The 20,342-nt window shown below is 42.2% G+C and overlaps 1 protein-coding gene across 2 annotated transcripts in view; it reads left to right on the top strand.

Moving 5' to 3' along the window:
• The first annotated feature begins 4,789 nt into the window (after positions 1-4,789).
• Positions 4,790-20,342, top strand: part of EML6 (EMAP like 6) — a 261,695-nt gene continuing 246,142 nt past the window's right edge. For both annotated transcript variants that reach the window (XR_014148895.1, XM_081832019.1), the window contains exon 1: positions 4,790-5,016. Coding sequence is in view for 1 of the 2 variants with exons in the window: in XM_081832019.1 (XP_081688145.1) it covers positions 4,820-5,016 (197 nt within the window). In the remaining variant the exon portion in view is untranslated. The remainder of the gene's footprint in view (positions 5,017-20,342) is intronic.

Raw genomic sequence — 20,342 nt, forward strand, 5'->3', positions numbered from 1 at the left:
GGGCACATTCTGCATGGAGCACTGGGTGTTATGCACAAACAATGAATCATGGAACACTACATCTAAAACTAATGATGTAATGTATGGGGATTAACATAAGAATAAAAAAATTAAAAAAAAATAAAGGTAGATAATCTGTGGGAGTGATTCTTTAGCATTTTTTCATCTAATCAGTTTAGTATACGTTTATGACCTTTGCCTGCATCAATTACATCATTGAATAATCTTCTAAATCTATCATTTTTCTTATATTAGCTAGTATTCTTAGGTAAATATCTTTCCTTCAACTGAGGAGAAACTTCAGTTCCTCCCAAAACACACAGTAAATGCTTAAATGTTTCCCTGTAATTACTAATTGGCAGAGATGGTGTAATAGTCCTCTCTAAAGTTTGCAAATGATTTTGAAGTATTCTTTTTTTTTTTTTAAGATTTATTTGAGAGAGAGTGAGAGAGAGCACAAGCAGGGGAGAGGGGGAGAGAGAGGAGCAGGGAGGGGCAGAGTAGGGAGGAAGAAGCAGACTCCCTGCTGAGCTGGAGCCCTCCATCCCAGGACCCTGGGATCATGACCTGAGCCAAAGGCAGACGCTTAACTGACTGAGCCACCCAGGCGCCCGAAGTATTATTTATTCTTGAAGTTAAATAATTTTGTTAAGATATGCCTCCATGGAGACTATTTTATGTCATCTTTTTTTTTTCTGGTATACAGTGTACCCCTTTAATCCCAAATTCAGTTAATATGTTACTTTATTTCTGAATACTTTTTCTGTTCCATTTGTTGGCTTCTCTAATTTAAGAATACCAATGATCTGTATGTTGGATTAGCTTTGCTCTCTCAAGCATCATCTCTCTATTTGAATTCCCTGTCTTTTCCCCCTGCATTTCTTGTGATAATTTCCAGTGTTGTTTCCATACTGGTAATTTGATTTCCAGGCTTTTTTTCCCCTCTGTTGTTTCAAATCTTTTCATTAGATCTGAAACTGTGTTTACATTCAATTATTTCTTTAGCTTGGATTTTCTTTTTGGTATCCATCTTTAAGCTTTTGATATTTTGAATTCATATTATAACTGAATTCTTCTTTGGTAGAGAATCTGCTTCTTTGACATAAACTTTCTTCCAGATGGGGTTCTTCATTTATCTTTTTCACATAATGTAACTTTCTTTGAGGATTTTGGTTTGCTTTGGCTATGCCCTCCCTTTTTTGTTGCTTAATGGGGCAGTTCTTTCCAAATCGTTCTGATACATTGTGTATGAATTCTTGATATTCTTCCCACATTATCTACGAATGAGTTGATCTTCTTAGAGCTATAGTTTGGTGGCTGTGCATTATTTTGTCCTTTTTTTTTTTGTCCTGATATAGATATTGGAAAAGGGTGGAGTAGGGAAAAGGGTGAGATCTACTGGGATTCAGTATAGCCTCTGTAGGGGACAGGCTTTTGCTCTTTCTCGAGATCCTATAAAATGTCCACTTCCACAGTCCATTCCATGCAGCCAATGGTGTATCTCAGGTTCCATGTATTTTGGCTTATTCCCTTGGCTCTGCATGGGGATAATGACCTGATAATGGTAGGTCCTGGTGAAACTCATTTCTGCTGAAGACTACTGTTTTATTCTCCTTGTCAAGGAAAAAAAAATTCAACAACTCTCCATTATTTTAAGGATATAGTGCAAACCTCTAGGTTCAGCTCCATCCACAATCTAACCTTTCAGGCTTATGTTCCCTTTTCATCGTACATGAATTCTCTCTTGCACCAATTCTATTCAGTGTCTTTAAATCTATGTTTTCCTATATCTATCCTTTTATTCCATAGACCCATGTAGAATGTTTTTTTTTTTTTTTTAAGATTTTATTTATTTATTTGACAGAGAGAGACAAAGCAAGAGAGCGAACACAAGCAGGGGGAGTGGGAGAGGGAGCAGGCTTCCTGCAGAGCAGGGAGCCCGATGCGGGGCTCGATCCCAGGACCCTGGGATCATGACCTGAGCCGAAGGCAGACACTTAACGACTGACCCACCCAGGCGACCCTAGAATGTTCTTTCAATTTATCTTTATCTCAATTCTACCTATACTTCCTATTTCCTCCATGAAGTCTTCCCTGACTTATTATAACTGGAAAATCTCTTCATCTTTTGGATTCCTATATAGAATTTATTGTCTATATACTTCACCAGCACTGTTTTATGGTATGGCATTTCTGGTCATTTATATTTTTGCTTATGTCTCAAATCTTTTTCAGGAATTTGTTTTTGTTTTTGGTAGTGCCCTTATCTGCATAGTGCCACCTGACATATTTGCAGATTCCTGTTCCCTTAAACATAACAATGAAACCAATTCACACCTTCTTCATCGCTGCAGGCTGCAACTGGTCATCCAAACTCTGGCACTTCTACTCTTCTGGAGACTTTCCTACCACTCAGAGGGCTATATTAAAGCTTGAAGTAGTTGAAGAACTAGTAAACGATTACACTGAGCTCAGAAAGGAAAGGACATGCTCCCAATATCCTTTGTATCATCCTTTTACAGTCTTTTAGTCACTGAGATTTTGGAATCTCTTCCCACAGGTCAGCTGTGGTCCCAGTTTGAAAATGGGCTAGTGCAGAATTCATAGTTCACTTTGGGCAGTTTTAGGAGGAATGCCACAGGCATCTGCGTTTGAAGGCCGAGGCTGGTTGTTTGTGGTGTGAGCGCGCCTTCCCACTTCCAAAATCTGGTTATCCTCAAGTAACTTGGGAGGTAGCTCCGGGGAAGGCGCTGGTTCTTAGGGCAGAGTGAGACCACATCCCCCAGCATTTTTCTTAAATGTGGCAGCACCGCACTTTAACAGATTAGAACCCACCTGAACAAAATGGAAAACTGAAGTAGGAAACAAACTTGGGCTTCGGTCAGCTAGCTACAGTAAGCCTCAGGGACTGGTGCAGAAGAAATTCTCGAGGTGGGTCACACAGATTCTCTTTTCAACTCCACTGCTCTTCATAGATACACACGCACGCCGGCCGCCGCCTCAGTCGCTTAGGGAACGCAAGGCGCTGACAAGCGGTCGCCCTTGGTGCGCCTTCCTCTGCTCAGCCGGAGAACCGCAGGAACCGCGGACGCTGGTAACGGCCTCTCTACGGACCCCTCTGGGCGTGTGGAATCCTGGGACTTGTGGTCCAGCTCCGCGCGCTCCCCGACCCAGCTGGCATCGAAAGGACTACAATTCCCGGGATGCATCGGGGAAGGGAGGGGCAACCTGGGCGGGGAGAGGGAGGGGGCGCCCCTAGGCTCTGGGGCGTCGCGGTTTCCAAGCGCTGTGATCTCGCCTAGTAACCGGCCACCGCGGTTCCCGAAAGCGGCGCTGTGGCCCCGCCCCCGGAGTCCCGGCTGGAGGAAGAACCTGTCTCCCGCGGCGCCCCAGTGACGAAGCCCATCTTCGGGTGCGGGAGGCGGGGAAGGGAGGGCAGGCAGAGGATTTCGCTCCTCAGTGCGAGATCGGGACGTGCTGCCGGCGCCCGCTCCGAGCAGAGGTTAGAGGCGAAGAGAGCTGGGATGCTCTGCGGCCGAGGCCGGATCGGGTGTGGGAGGAAGGAGTGCAGGACACTGACAGGGAGGCAGTGCGCGGGCGTCGGGCTGTCCCTGGGGGCTGGCATCCCTCGGACCTGCGGCGGCCGAAGACCGGGATGTGTTTGCGCACGTTGCGGGGTGAGGTGGGGGGCGTCTCTGTCCCCCCACCCCCCGCCGGACTGGAGGCTAACCCTTGAGCCCAGGGGGCCCCGTAGATAGCTTAGACCTTCCTGAAGAGGGGGTACACGATTTTTTACCACTTGTTAATTATTTAATTTCTTTTGGACCAGGAGCATTAGTAGGTAGCGCTTTCCTGCCTCCAACTGCACTAGTGTCTCGTTTCCTCCAATTCAGAAAAATCTTATATGACGCTTGCTGTTGGAGTTGCTGATCTGTGAGAACTGCTAAGTTCTTTATGTTGTTGTTTTTCTTTTCGGCCAAGAGGGGGTTCACGGAAGATACGAATTTTAAATTGGAGCATCTAAAAACTGACCATTGCATATTCGCCCTGGCTTAATGGGGAAACAGAAAGTATTCTCTTAAATCGTATCAGCAACCGCCAGCCAGAAGCATTTAGGGCATATCATTAAGGAGATGGATATGGAGGGGAAAAGGGGGACCAGTTGACAAAAAACAAAACAAAACAAAAAAACTTGGTTTAGTTTGGGGATCATTTTCTTGGGCTGGTGACTTATACAAAAAAAAATCTGTTTCTTTCTTCCTCTCTCTTGCATCCTGGGTACAGACTGTCAGTTTCGGATCCAGCGATGGTGATGGCAAAGCTTACCCGGGTTCTCTGTCAAATCAAAGCTGTCACAGAATAAATCCCATTGCCTGCTGCGAAGCCCCCACGCACTGCAAACTTCAGGGAGCGAACTGGGTAATCAGAGTTTGGATATGCAGATCCCTGATTTAAAAGGTGGGGTGACCCCCCCAAGAACCTCTCCTGGGGGCCGAAGCCCGCAGGTGCAGTGAGGCGCGCGCGTGCGAGTGCTGGCGCCCGCGAAGACGCCTTGCCCGGGGAGAGGGAGCCGGGGCGCCCGGCGGGGTCTGGCGGCCGCGCACCGGCGGCTTGTCTCCGGCGGCGGCGGCGGCGGATGATGGTGGCAGCGGGCGCACTGGGCTGTGTCTGTGCGTCGCCGCGGAAATCAGCGCCCGGCGCTGCACACTGAGCCCTTGCAGGTCCTCCGCAGCCCGAGTCTTGGCGAGGACAGACCCGGAGCGCAGGGGCCGCGGGCCCGCGCGCGGGGGGCTCGGGGGGCGCGTGGGGTCGGCTTATCATGGCGGATCGGACAGCTCCCAGCTGCCAGCTCCGGCTGGAGTGGGTGTACGGGTACCGGGGTCACCAGTGCCGCAACAACCTGTACTACACGGCCGGCAAGGAGGTGGTCTACTTTGTGGCTGGGGTCGGGGTGGTTTACAACACCCGAGAGCACAGCCAAAAATTCTTCTTGGGACACAACGACGACATTATCAGGTAAGGAAGTGGCCTGGGGTCGTGGGGAAGGGTTGGGGTGGAGATTGGAAGGGTGGGGAGAAGGATGACCAAACGGGCTTTCCTGGGGTCAGATCCAGGAGCCCTCTGGAGTAAAGGATTCTCTCTGGAACTGCATGGAATTACAGAAGGGCTGCGATTCTAAGACTAAGGCAAAGACAGGGTGGGGGGTGCAGGTGGGGAGGGAGAGATCTCTTTCCTCTTTATTCCTCTGGAAGGCTTTTAAATCTCTAAGGAGTTGAGTGTCCTGCTGCTTTTTGGGTGTTCTTTCCGGCTACAAGTGGAGGGATCCCGGGTAACCATCAAATACTTCTTCCTGCCCTAACTGGGTAAATGTAGGACCAATAATCTGAACGGCGGGTGTCATCTTTGGCAAGCTCCTCCGTAGGTTCCTCAACAAGCAAGAGGATTAAAAAAATCTAGAAGAAATTTTGCTATAGGTAATTTGGAATCTTCATCCCAGATGCTTTGAAACTGGAAAATTTCTGCAATGGGTGGGGAGTTTGTTCTCTAATATTTCACTTGGCAGTGTTTTAATGCCAAAAACAAACAAACAAACAAAAAACCCAACCATATTTATACACTAAATGGATGCTTCCACAACATCACTGAGGTTATAAAATGATGGCAATTGCTGGACCACAAAATCCTACCAGTCAGCCCCCCCGAAAGGCCAACATCTGGCAGTGGGTAGCCAAGACTGATTAGAAAAACACAATTAGATAAATAGCCATTTTAAGGGGCCTTCCCTGTTAAACAGTAGAGGGACATATTTTGATTCTTGGCCCTGTCCTGTCATCTCTGGACCAGACGCATTTTCCTCCAGCTCTTGTCAGCTGCTTATGAGACCAAACAAGGTGTGGTCCAGATGCTGTTCACAGGGAATCCCATTCAGCCTTCTGCAGTTAAGGAAGATTTCCATATGGGAGCCTCACCCATGGGGCAAATGGCTTGCTGAGGATAGACTACAACTGACAGAGACCATATTTGTGCCTTCCAAACTTGTGTGTTCATTGATGTAGAACTACTTCTATCACATTTCAGAATATTACCACTTGTGTTCTAAGTTTGCCTTTCATAATGAAATAAGTGGTTATGTGGTGTAATGTTAATGGTTTTGATTTCTCCTTGCGGAGAATGATTTAAAAGTCTTGCTTTCTTCCCCCCTTCTAGTGTTGTGCTTATTCTGCAGTCCCCCCTCTTTTTATCTGAGCCCTACAGTTGAAAAATTGTTACAAAATATAAAAACTTAATATTTGAAAATACAGTAAGATATATATTTTTTAAAAAACTTGACTTTTAGAAAATGAAGATTTTAAATATTAGGAGCTCTATTATTCCCAAGATTGGGTGGAACTGACATGTAAAACTTTCTTCCTGTCACATATGAGAAAATAGCTTTTTTCTTTGCTTCCTGATACAATGAGGGTTGTGATTGGGGCATCCCACTTGGTTCTGTCCTGGAGATTTTGCTTCTCCAGTTGCCAGGCCGCTTATGAAAGTCACAGGTGCAAATGATGAAAAGTGACTTGTGAAAAGGTTAGATGTTTAAAAATTTAAACCCATTATGTTTTTGCTTTGTCTTTCTTAATGCAGTGCTTTCCATCACACCATCTAAATAAGATGTAGCCCTTTGGGGGAACGGAGAGAGTGGCAATTAAACAGAAAATTCGCTGGGGTTAAATAATATTGTTGTGACAGCTCACTGAACTACTTTAAGGGTTTGAACTCCTAATCTTAATTTTTTTTTAAAAAGATGCACTGTTGAAACTGAAGGGGGGAAAAGGGTGGAGTTGCAGTAAAGTGCTGTGATGACAGGCAGCTGGACTGGTGGGAGTGTGATGATACATGGCTTAGTTAAACACTCAGATTGGAGGAAAAGGTGAATGAAGCTGTTTGTGTAACTGGTTTGCAGGAAGACTCAAGTGATGAAAAAAAATCACAACTTAGCTTCTGGTCTCTTATGAAGGTAGTTGTATCTTTATACTGAATTGTGGCATAGTGGTAAGCCTACCCTCAGAGACTGGACTTTACTGCTAAATTTTTCATGATATTTGGTTGAGTCTGAGTATGTACAGGTGAGCAGAATTCTTTAATATCTGTGTATGTGTCTTTGCACATAGGAATAAAATTAAGTCCAACAGATTTAAAAACACAAACCATAGATCACTATGTAATTAAGAGCTGTAAAATGAGCCTGTATATGCTGTTATTTTGCCTTATCTTACATACATATCTTTTTCTGATAAACGCAGTACACAGACCACATTTGTTTTTAGCCTTAGTGAGACTCTTGAGTGCCATTTCTTTCATAATTTTATTCCCAGAAATATATTTGAATATTTCAGATTAATATTGTAAATTGTTGGGAATCTTTATGTATTAACTGTGGATGTGGACAGGAAAATTAGGCTCTTTTATCTTTATGAATTTCAACTTGTGTTCCTGTTACACTACTGATTTTCCACTTAACATATTGCGGTTAGCTATTGAATGAGGAGGACTATAGCTAAGGTTTCAGTGCAAAAATGTTTTGGGTTTTTGGAAACATTATATGATCGTTCAAGCTTCTAACTCTTGGTTCTGTCAAATGAGATAATGTAAGTAATTATCTATTAGCTTTTGGCTTGAAAGCTATCTTCATGGTGCATATATTTCCTACTGCTTTATTTATTGTGCTACTTTCCCCAGAATATTAACTAGAAAGCAGCCCAACAAATATTGATACCATACCACTCCATTTTATAAAACCGTGTGATCTCTGAGATCACGATGAACTTCAATAATAATGCAGGATTTGGCAGAGCTCACTGGAGCTTAGCATATGTGTCTTCCTGATTTGACAGACTATGTGTTTAAGTCAGATTTTTTAAAATGTTGATATGTGAAGCATAATGTGATTTATTGGATGTGGAGGCTTAGTTTTATTCTTTTGAATGATTTGCTCTTCAATACAGATAACAGATTAGAGGATGATGCCTATTTTAGCCCTGATAGCACTGTGACAGGACAGGTAAATACTAGAAGCCGTGTTTGCTCTTAGACTAACAACAGGACTCAATTCAGGCTTAAAGGCAAGGCTGGTAATAGAGACTGGAATATTTACTAACTTGGTTTCTACTGCAGGTAGCAGATCATGACACAAATGGAGTAAATGAAAGAAAAGGTCATGAACACATTTTGCTCTCTGTCACCTCCCTTCCATTTTCAGTGACTCCATTTAAGACATTTATCTCCTTACTCTGGATTGGTATATTGTTTCTGACTAGTTCCCTGTCTCCATTTTCCTTTTTCTTATTTTTTCACTCTCTAGTGCAAGGAAGGTTTTTGTGCAATACTCTTTCAGGGTAAGGACTTTGTATTGACTTTGACTTGGCACACACTCAGTGATGAACCCCACTGTGCTGTTTACTGGAGTCATCCGAATGACTGGCTTGACCACTCAGGGCCTTGTTTAGCTGTGAAACGGGGATAATAATACCTAAATTGCAAACTGTAGCTTTTGGAAATAATGTATGCAAATGGTTTAGACTGGGGCCTGGCCCTGAGCTGGTATTCAATAACTGCTCTGAGTCATGACGTTAGTAGTATTTCATTAAAAGCACAGACTTACACCGTAAACAAAACAGATTGTTCATTGTCCACCAGCTGAAGCTCAGACTCCTTAGCTTTCCATTCCTTCTGGCCCTAACCCACTATTCCTCCCTCATTTTCCTTTTTTTCTTTTTTAAAGTATATATTGTTTGCTTCCCACTTGCCATATGAAAACATTACTCTGTTCTTTCCTGCCTCATGCTGGAATGATTTATCTCCATATCAACCCTTCTCCCCAACAATGGCACAGTGGTGGATTGTCAGATCTGATTTGAAACCCAGATCTGCCACCAGTTGGGCGACTTGGGGAAATTACTAAACCTCTGTGAGCCTTAGCTATCACCAGTAAAACAGTTTCTCATCTACAAATTAGAGATTTAAAAGTATCTGCCTTGTAGCTTGTGGAGATTACATACAAGGTGCCCCACAGTGTTTGGCAAACAGTAAGTGCCCACCGCAGGGGGCCTGTTTGTATCCACACCCTGCATGGCCCCATCTGCTTCAGCTTCACCACTCCCATGAGACCTTATACCATCCTTAGATGAAGGCGTGCCTAGCACTCCTAAAGTTTTGCATCTTTTGTGACCACTGCTGCTCACTTAATATGTATCATTTAGTACTTTTCTTTCATTCTATTTTCATTTATAAGTGTATATAAGATCTTTGAGGATGAGAATAAATTTAATAACCAGAGCCAACATTTCTTGAGTGCAGACTCAGCACTAAATAAATGTGTGTACAGATTTATCTCATCCATTTTCTTAACAACCTAATGACAGTGGAACTATTGTTAGCCCCAGTTTACTGGTGAGGAAACCAGGGCACAGAGGGGCTAAGGATCTTGCCCATGGTCACTATTTAGCAGACTATAGAATGGGAATTGGAACCCAGGGCTGATTCCAAAGCCCAAAGTTATTGCTTCACTGTTTTACATGCTTTTTACTTTTCTCAGTCACTGTGGTCCCTACCACTGTGCCTTATTTCTAACCAGAACTCTGTGAGCTTCTTGCTTCTCCTAACTCTATCAGTCTGGTACTTATCAGTTTATTAGGAGTATTTGAAGCTGATTGCTAGAACTCAATCTAGAAGTGGAGCCATGTTCAAATTCACCTCAGGAACATTACCAGCTTTGAGACAATTATCCAAAACAATGATCTACTAGAGATATTTTTAAAAATTAAGTCTCAATTGTGACATGGCTAAAATAATGTGGTGCTGCAAATACAATTGAACTTGCTGAATTTGAAAAGAGGGATCTAACAGCCGTGGTTGGGTGTAGAGTATTGAGTGAACAGGTTCACATGAGGGTCTGGAAATGTGATTTCATATTCTTTAGTCCCTTGACCAGTTTGAATAAGGGAAACATGGGGGTAACTATAAAGAATCAAACCCATATTGAGTTGAGTACCTGTTCTGTACCAGATACTTTTATATATAGATCTGTGTCATCTCATTGCATTCCCCTCTCTCCCATCTCTGAGAGGTAATCTTCTCATTTCCCTCTGGGTGGGAGTGGCTCTGAGAGGGAAAGAGATTTAAACAAAGTAATTCAGTAGTACCATTGACTATTCATTTGATCCTGTTCATTTGCAAGAGCATGAAGTGGAAGGCTTTGATGGAAGTTTATGATCTGTTCGTAAATAATCTTATTATTGTTATTCTTATTAATAAGGTATAGTCTATTTGGTGATTTTTAAAAAGGATTTTATTTATTCGTGAGAGAGAGAGAGAAACACAAGCAGGGGAGCGGCAGGCAGAGGGAGGGGCAGGCTCCCTGCAGAGTAAGGAGCCCGATGCAGGGCTTGATCCCAGGACCCCGAGATCATGACCTGAGCCGAAGGCAGATGCTTAACCAACTGAGCCACCCAGGCATCCCTATTTGGTAATTTTTATTAAGATTTGTTTATACCCTAAATTGGGAACATTTTACTTGTTTATTCATCAAAATCGCATTTACTCTCTAGAAGGTACCAAGTGCAGGGAGTGCAGCAGTGAATAAGACCACATTCTTGCCTCCATTCTGATGGTGGAGGCCAACAATGAATGAACAAAAAGACACGGTGCATATAGATTGTAACAAGTACTGAGAAGGGAATGATCATAGAGAGGAACTGGGTTAGTGGGAGCTATCTGCCATAGGATTCCAGGGCAGCTCTCTAGGGAGATGGCATTTAAGCTGAGACCAGAAGGATGAGAAGGGCGGATAAGTGAAGACGGCATGGCAGAGGAGAGGTGACATGCAAAGACACCAGGGTGAGGAGGAATTTGGTGTGCCGAGAATTCTGGTGTTGATACCCAGAGAAAGACCAAGGTCATTGTAATTCTCATCCAGGTCATTAGTGCCTCAGGGGTCTTGGTACCATATGTCCTAGATTTCCCTGGACAGTCACAAATATTCCATTCAATTCTTGTTATAGATATACTTCTCTATCATATTGTGGGTCTCTATTTTTAATTCAGAATATATGACCATGTTTTTATTTAGAAAAAAATGGTTACTATATAGTGGGTCATTGTTTGAAAACATTGTACGGGAATATACTCTCTTACAAAGAATGATATTGGCCCCACAACCACAGTCAATCAGAATGTAGATTATACTGTGGTAAGTGAAAAACTGTTCCATGGCAGCATTTCTAAGTAGAGCTGTCCTAAGCCCTCTCCTACCCACAAGGATTTGGATCTGAACACTTTTGCAATGTAGGTGACATTCTTGCCACCAAAAAAAGGAATCTGCTGGGAAGGCCGACTTGCTGGCTTTGCATCTGGGACTTACTCGTCCTGAAACCACATGGAAAGCCATCCTTAAGCCACCAGACTACATATCTTCAGCAGTCAGGCTTCTTTTGTAAGTTTAACCCAAATTTGTCATATGTGGATTGATCTTAAGTGTAATTAAAGTGTTTGAGAGCAGACATTTCTTCTCACATATCATTGTTCATAGGAGTCACCTGAGCACATGCTGAAATCTAGCTTCTGACTCAGTAAGTCTGGTATGAGGCCTGACAGCTCCCAAGTGATGCCAATGCTTCTGGTCACAGGCCACAGTAATATTTTAGGGACCTCACTGGTATGTTTCAGAGCTCAGTAGACCAGTGTTTTTTTCAACCCAAATGAGATTGCCAGCTAGCAAAATAGACTTTTAATAATATATATGATCTATACATTGATTAAATTCTTAAATTAACAGAATTAATTTTTTCATTAAGATGGTACCTAGGCCTGTGTTCTAAATGCTCCAGAAAGAACCAAGCAGGCACTGTATGAAATGAGTTACGGAGATGGTGAGCTTGTCCCTGTGAGCAGTGGAAGAGATGTCCACAGCCTTTGTGTAGACCTGTGTTTTCTGGTATCTTGAGTGTATACCTGGAGTGGACTTGCAGAATCATATGGTAACTCTGTGTTTAACTTTTTGAAGTAATGCCAAATTGTTTTCCAAAGCAATGTATAATCGTACTACCGATGTCTTGAGTGCCAACTCCTCCACAGCCTTGCCAACAATTGTTATGTTCTTTTTGATTATAGCCATCCTACTGGGTGTGAAATGGGATCTCGCTGTGATTTTGATTTGCATTTCCCTAATAACTAATAATATTGATCATCATTTCATAATTTATTGATGATTTGTATATTCTCTTTGGAGAAAATGTCTATTCAAATCCTTTGCCCATTTTTAATTGTTTTTTTATCGAGTTGTAAAAGTTCTTTATATATTCTGAATATAAGTCCCTTATCTGTTATTTGCAAATATTTTCTCCTATTTCATGAGTTGTTTTTTCACTTTCTTAATGGTGTCCTTTGAAGCACAAAAGTTTTAAATTTTGATGATGTCCAATTTATTTCTTTATTTCTTTTGTTCCTTATACTTTTGGTGTTAAATCCAAGAAACCATTGCCTAATTTAACTCATGAAGATTTATGCCTACATTTTCTTCTAAAATGTTTAGCTTTGACATTTAGGCAGATGATCCATTCTGAGTTAATTTTTATATATGGTGTGAGGTAGGGGGAGTCCTACTTCATTCTTTTGCATGTGGATATCTAGTTGTCCCAACACTATCTTTGAAAAGACTATTCTCTTCCCTTTGAATTGTCTTGCATGTCTATAACCTTTGAATTCTCCTAGCAGAGGGCCCATTCTTCTCATTTAGAAGATACTGAACATTTGGAGACCCAGAAACTGAAACAATTGTTAAAAAGATTAACTTAGAAGTAATAGAAATCTGAGGCTTTGGTTGCTATCCTATTTGAAAAGATGGTGTTAGAAACTATAAGGATGTGTAAATTTTTTATGTTTAAAGAATATAACCATATTTATACTTTGAGGATCCAGTGCAGTATTTAGTAATCGCTGGTTTAGGGACCAGCAACAGTCTATACATTGGCTTTGTTTACTCCCAAAGATTCTTGCTTTTTAAAAATGAATTTCCAGGCTTTGACCTTGCTGCTGGAGACAAAAGGGAATGCAGAGGGAATAGCAGAGATTGTGCCCCTTGACCTTTACCCCCTCATCAGTTCATTCCTTTATTCCCCCAGTGGGAGGCAGGCACCTAGATGACCTCAACCCAGAAGTTGAAGTATTCCACAGTTGCCCACTAGTTTTTTACCACCCCTTTCCCCATCAGCATGAAGGAGGGGAGTGGCAGGCCAGCAATAACTCCCTGAGATAAAAGAATCTTTCTCTGGACTAGCAGTACATAAATAGGTTGGTCAGAGAATTATTCTAAAGCTATCGAAAATTATTTTAAGGCACGAGGATTCGTGTTAAGTGTAGCTGCTATTTAACAGTGTCATTAAAACATGTTTCTGTGTTCATTGTGAATTGATTTTATGGGTAAGAATAAAACAGGAGCCACAAATGACAGGATGCCTTCTAAATAAGAGATCAGTTGCAAGAAACTGAAACGTTTTCAAAGAACACAATTAAGGAGAGGATCATAAGATGACAAGAGAATCTTGGGGAACTCTATTATAGGGAGTAGGCTGGCCTTTCAGGCATTGCACAGTTATCAGGCAGCTATTTCTTTCTCTTTCCCTATGTCTTTCTCTTGTAAGAATCACAGATTCATACAGATTCATATCTCTGCCTCTCTCTGGATAATATATGCTTTGATTTTCTATGTCTGCAGACTGGCTTCTTAACTCAATGATCCATTTTGCACATAGTCATCCCTTTCCACAATTCATCTCAGCCCTTCAGCACACATGACTATCCAGCTTGGTCCTACAATACCAGATGAATCGATCAGTCTTTTGCGTCTTGATTCCAAATTTCCAAGAAAGAAAATCTAATTGGCTTAGCACTGGACAGGATGTCCACCCAGTCCAATCAGCTGTAGCCTATAGGGTGGGGCCATGTTTCAGAGGGCTGCCACTTTAAGAAAGTTTGTCTAAGATAACATCATACTCAATGGGGAAAATCTTAGAGCTTTTCCCCTAAGGTCAGGAACAAGACAAGGATGTCCATTCTCACCACTTTTATTCAACATAGTACTGGAAGTCCTAGCCACAGCAATCAGAAAACAAAAAAGAAATAAAAGGCATTCAAATTGGTAAGGAAGAAGTAAAACTTTCACTCTTTGCAGATGGCATGATACTATACATAGAAAACCCTAAAGACTCCACTAAAGAACTACTAGAACTGATAAATGAATTCAGTAAAGTTGCAGGATACAAAATTAATACACAGAAATTGGTTGTTTTTCTATACACCAATAACAAAGTACCAAAAAGAGAAATTAAGAAAATAGTTCTGGGCGCCTGGGTGGCTCAGTTGGTTAAGCGACTGCCTTCGGCTCAGGTCATGATCCTGGAGTCCCGGGATCGAGTCCCACATCGGGCTCCCTGCTCGGCAGGGAGTCTGCTTCTCCCTCTGACCCTCCTCCTTCTCATGCTCTCTGTCTCTCATTCTCTCTCTCAAAATAAATAAATTAAAAAAATCTTTAAAAAAAAAGAAAATAGTTCCATTTACAGTTGTACCAAAAATAATAAAATACCTAGGAATAAACTTACCAAACAGGTGAAAGACCTATACTTTGAAAACTATAAAACATTGATGGAAGAAATTGAAGATGACACAAAGAAATGGAAAGACATTCCATGCTCATGGATTGGAAGGACAAATATTGTTAAAATGTTATACTACCCAAAGCAATCTACAGATTTGATGCAATCTCTATCAAAGTATCAACAGTGTCTCTTATAGAGCTCAAACAAACAATCCTAATATTTGTATGGAACCACAAAAGACCCCAAATAGCCAAAGCAATCTTGAAAAAACAAAACTGGAGGTACCACAATTCCAGACTTCACGTTGTATTCCAAAGCTATAGTAATCAAAACAGTATGGTACTGGCACAAAAATAGACACATAGATCAATGGAACAGAATAGCAAGCCCAGAAATAAATCCACAATTATATGGTCAATTAACCTTTGATAAAAGAGGCAAGAATATGCAATGAAGAAAAGACAGTCTCTTCAACAAATGGTGTTGTGAAAACTAGATAGCAGCATGCAAAAGAATGAAACATCATACACAAAAGTAAACTCGAAGTGGACTAAGGACCTACATGTGAGACCTGAAACCATAAAAAATCCTAGAAGAGAACACAGGCAGGAATTTATCTGATATTGGCCGTAGCAGCATTTTTCTAGATATGTCTCCTGAGGCAAGGGAAAACAAAAGCAAAAACAAACTGTTGGGATTACATTAAAATAAAAAGCTTCTGCACAGCAAAGGAAACAACCAACAAAACTAGACGACAACCTACTGAATGGGAGAAGATATTTGTAAATGACATATCTGATAAAGGGTTAATATCCAAAATATGTAAAGAACTTATACAACCCAGCACACAAAAAAAAAACCTTATAAAACCCATCTGATAAAGGGTTAATATCCAAAATATATAAAGAACTTATACAACCCCCCCAAATAATCTAATTAAAAAATGGGAGGAAGACATGAATAGACATTTCTCCAAAGAAGATGTCCAGATGACCAACAGACACATGAAAAGACGCTCAACATCAGTCATCATCAGGGAGATGCAAATCAAAACCACAATGAGATGTTCACCTCACAGATGTCAAATGGCTAAAATCAAAAACACAAGAGACAAGAAGTGTTGGTGAGGATGTGAAGAAAAACCGTCGTGCACAGTTGGTGAGAGTGCAAACTGGTACAGCCACTGTGATAAACAGTATGGAGGTTCCTCAAAAAATTAAAAATGGAACTACCCTATGATTGATCTAGTAATTGCACTACTGGTATTTACCCAAAGAACATGAAACAGTAATTCAGAGGGATATGTGCACCTCTATGTTTATTGCAGCATTATTTACAATAGCCAAACTATAATAGCAGCCTAAGTGTCCATCGATAGATGAATGGATGAAGAAGAGGTGGTATAGATATACAGTGGAAATTATTCAGCCATAAAAAGAATGAAATCTTGCTATTTGTAATGATATGGGTAGATCCAGAAGGTATAATGCTAAGCGAAATGAGCCAGAGAAAGGCAAATGCCATATGATTTCACTCATATGTGAAATCATCAAGCAAAAGGGGAAAAAGAGAGAGAAGCAAACAAAAACAGATTCTTAACTATAGAGACCAAACTGATGGTTACCAGAGGGGAGGTGGGTAGGGGGATGGGTAAAATAGGTGAAGGGGATTGGGAGTACACTTACCTTGATGAGCACTGGGTGTTGTATGCAAGTGCTGAATTACTATATTGTACACCTGAAACTAATATAACACTTTATGTTAACTACACTGGGATTAAAATTAAAAAAAAGAAAGATTGTCTAATAAGGGAGGTATGGGCTAAGAGAAGGAACAAATGGCAACTCTACTAGAGGAGGTAGATAAGAAGAGGAGGCAAATGATTTCTTGATAGAAAAAAAAAACCAGGACAGTGGTGAGAAATACTGAGTTGAGGGCAAGAAAAGGTAAGGAAGGGATATTGAGAGGGCTTAAGTACAAAATACTGGGGATATAACACACCATGGAATTTTCAGTTCTCATAAGAGGCCATGCCAGGGTGTCTCTGGGGGATGCTGGCCAATGGCTGGCGACCACAGCCTCGGGGAGCCAAGTGGACAACACACATTTGCCTACTGGGGTGTCAGTGCTACCATTATGGTGTTTCCCCCCTGCCAGGGTCTGGTGGAAGAGGGAGAGGGGAGTATATGGGAAAGGGGGCTGATGCTAGCAGGCACCAGGGAGGTGGTCAGATGGCACTCACAGGAGGCTGCAAGGTGATGTTGGTGGCACAGCTCTTTACCAGTTGGTGAAGAAATATTCTCATATTTTACCTGGCACAGATACTGGTGCATGTCTGTTGGACACCAGCCCTGGCTATGAGTGACATGCATGGACCCTTAGATGATTTTGTGAGGTTGGCCATCTAACAGGTGTTGAAAACGACTCTTCCTAAAGCCAGACTTAGAAGCTACCTAAGGTTCCCTATTGCACAGGATAAGGTTCAAGCTCCTTTAGCAGGGTTTCTAAGGCTTCTTACAATCTGGTTCCTGGCTCCCCCTCCAACCTGATGTCCCTTCATGTCCTTCTAACATCCTCCAGCCACATCAAACTCCTTGCAGTTCCCTGAGCCCAGTTTCGTATTTTGTGTATCTTCATCCTTGCACATGCCATTTTGGCTGCCCGCAATGACCCTTCACTTCTCTGCTTGTATAGTCTCATTCTGCCTTCAATCTTGATGTAGGGTCATCTCCCCGCTGAAGCCTTACCTGACAACTCAAAGGCCTATTTTAGGCCTTTCTTGCTCTGTATGTCCAGGCCACAATGCCAGTACATGCCTTCTGGAATCATTGCATTATGGTGCATTTGTTGACTTACCCATCTGTCGACCTGAACTGAGTTCTGAGTATGTTCCCTGGTATGGCACACGTTGTGGACTTAATAAGTGCCTAACATATTTTTATTTGTTGTTAGTTCTTCATATCTCAAATTACTTGTAAGGAGTGAGCTGTGAAATGGAGATGATATTTCTATAGGACTCATTCTATACATACTTCGCAAAGAGAAAAATCCTGAAAATATATTGTCAGCTGGCATGTAAAGGCAGGATTCAGAATCTTGTTTTAAAAAAATATTCGGATGGCAGTAATGACCAATTACTGCAATGCTCTTAAGTCAGACTCCAAATCCTATCTGGCTCGTTCCTTCTACTGTTTTCCTGATCTACAACGGAAAATCCAGCCATTGAAGACACAGTATTTTTCTTCTGAAATGTGTCCATGGATCTTATAATGAATGAAACACTTTTTTAATGACTTAAGATTTTTTGACTGTGTTAGTAGGAAAACCTTGATTCATATTCTTTTAGATTTAGGAAACATGGCGATCAACTTTTGAAAATCTGAGGTAACGTTTGCAAGAAGGATGTTTGGAGAGATTGTAAAGTAACATCTGCTGGCTCTAAATGAAGCGAAGTCTTTCCTGGCCCAGAAGAGTTTCACACAAAGATATAGAAGTAGGCGTTCAAGGGCAGTCCTCCTGGAGAAAGTGACTTTTGAAGGATGAAGAGCAATTTGGCAGGCCAGGTGGAAAAATAGGGGAGGGAAGGAACACCAAGGAGGGAACAGCTTATGCAAAGGCTCAGGGGCCCAGGAGCCGGGTCTCCTGAAGAGAGAGTACTTGGTTCAGCACTGTGGGAGTGAGGAAGATACTGTGGGTGATGAAGCTGAGTAAGCGGCCTGGGGCTGGATTGCAAAGGGATTTACAGCTCCTCCCACAAATTATGGGGACCAGTGGGAGGATTTAAACATTTAAAAAGGCCGATTTACATTTTAGGAAGATCATTAAAGGCAGAAGATTTCTACTTTCTTTATATTAACCTTTTCTTTGAGATTCCTCCCCACACCTTTTTTCCTTCAATGCCAAACTTCTCATAAGTAGGAGCGTGGCATCCTATGGGGAATCAGGTCCTAGGGGATCTAGTGAGATGCCTGACTTTGGGCATGGTGCTTAACATGGGCCTCTTCTAAAAATGAGCGGGCTGACTCTGTGATCTCTAAGACCCTTCTAAAATCCATTCTAATTAAAGTGTTGTGATTCTGAGTTGTCTCCATTGACTGCTTCATCTTATCTCTTGTTCACTCCTTAACATAAAGAACTGGCTTCTCCCTCTAACCAGCCACTGCAATCTTTCTCTGAAAGGGCTCCAGTGACCTCCACTGCTAAATGGGGCCGTGTCCAGCTTAACCTCTTCACAGCATTGGGTACAGTTGGTCACCCTCTACTCAATATCCTTCCTTTTCTGTCCTGGAGGTTATAGCCCCCTGGTTTTCTCTCACTTCCCTGACTGACCTTGATCTCCTCTTCTCTAAGTCCACCTCTTATATATAGGGGCCCCTCAACATTGCTCATCAGGTTTTCCTGCCCAAAATGCATGACCTGAGGCTAGTCATGAGGAAACAGACCAATGCAAAGTAAGGGACTTTCTTCAATGCAGCTGGTCTGTACTTTGCGAAAAATAAAAATTGAAAAAAAAATAAAAGACGAGAGATTGAGGGACGGTTCCAGATTAAAGGAGACTAAAAAGATTCAACTAAGTGCAGTGTGAGAGCCTGCATCGGAGTGGGGAGGATTGTTATAAATGGTGGTATTGGGACAGTTGGTGAAATTTGAATATGGGCCCACATATTAGGTTAATAGCAGAATTCAATTGTACAGTAGTGTGGTTATGTAGGAGAAAGTACTTGTCTTAGGAGATATGTGCTGGGCTATTGAGTGAAGAGTCATGAAGGCTGCAAATTGCTCGCAGCCATTTCAGTAACAGCAGCAGCAAATATGACAACAATAATGCATCTGTGTGTCTGTTTGAATGTGTGTATGTGTTTGTGTTCCTCATGGTATCTGTTCTCTCCTCTTCTCATTCCATGTTCTTTCCCCAAGACCTCTTACCTATTGCCTCCTCACTGCTTCCATCCTTGCCCTCCCATTTTGTTCTCAGCACAGCAGCCAGTTGATCTGGTTGCATCAGAAGTCAGGTCATGTCAATTCTCTGCTCAGAATCCTCAGAATAAAAGCCAAAGTCCTTATAATGGCCTCTAAGCCTCAGTGGGGAATTTGGCCTCCTGTTACCTCTGTGATCTAACCTAGTTTCTCCCCATGCCTTGCCTCACTCCAGTCACACTGACCTCCTATCTGCTGCTTAAAAACCCAGGTACTGGGGCGCCTGGGTGGCTCAGTTGGTTAAGCGACTGCCTTCGGCTCAGGTCATGATCCTGGAGTCCCGGGATCGAGTCCTGCATCGGGCTCCCTGCTCGGCGGGGAGCCTGCTTCTCCCTCTGACCCTCCCCCCTCTCATGTGCTCTCTCTCTCATTCTGTCTCAAATAAATAAATAAAATCTTAAAAAAAAAAAACCCAGGTACTTTTCTGCCCCAGGGCCTTTGCACTCACTGTCCTTTCTGTCTCTCTCCTTCTTCCCCCAGACATCCATGTGACTTTACTCACCTCCCTTAGGTCCCTGCAAAATGTCATCTTCTCAGTGAGGACTTCCCTGACTACCCTATTTAACATTCAGGCTCCTCTCCAACACATTCTTTATTATCCATCCCTGTTTTATTTTTCTCCTTAGCTCTTATTTATTTTGTTCCTTGTTACCTCTCTTCAGTAGAATATAAGCTCTATTTGGGCAGGACTGTTTTGATCACTGCCCTGCCTGCAATGCCCAGAATAGT

Source organism: Leptonychotes weddellii, chromosome 10 (assembly GCF_054177405.1).
Source record: "Leptonychotes weddellii isolate Sample4059 chromosome 10, ASM5417740v2, whole genome shotgun sequence".
NCBI classification, from domain to species: domain Eukaryota; kingdom Metazoa; phylum Chordata; class Mammalia; order Carnivora; family Phocidae; genus Leptonychotes; species Leptonychotes weddellii.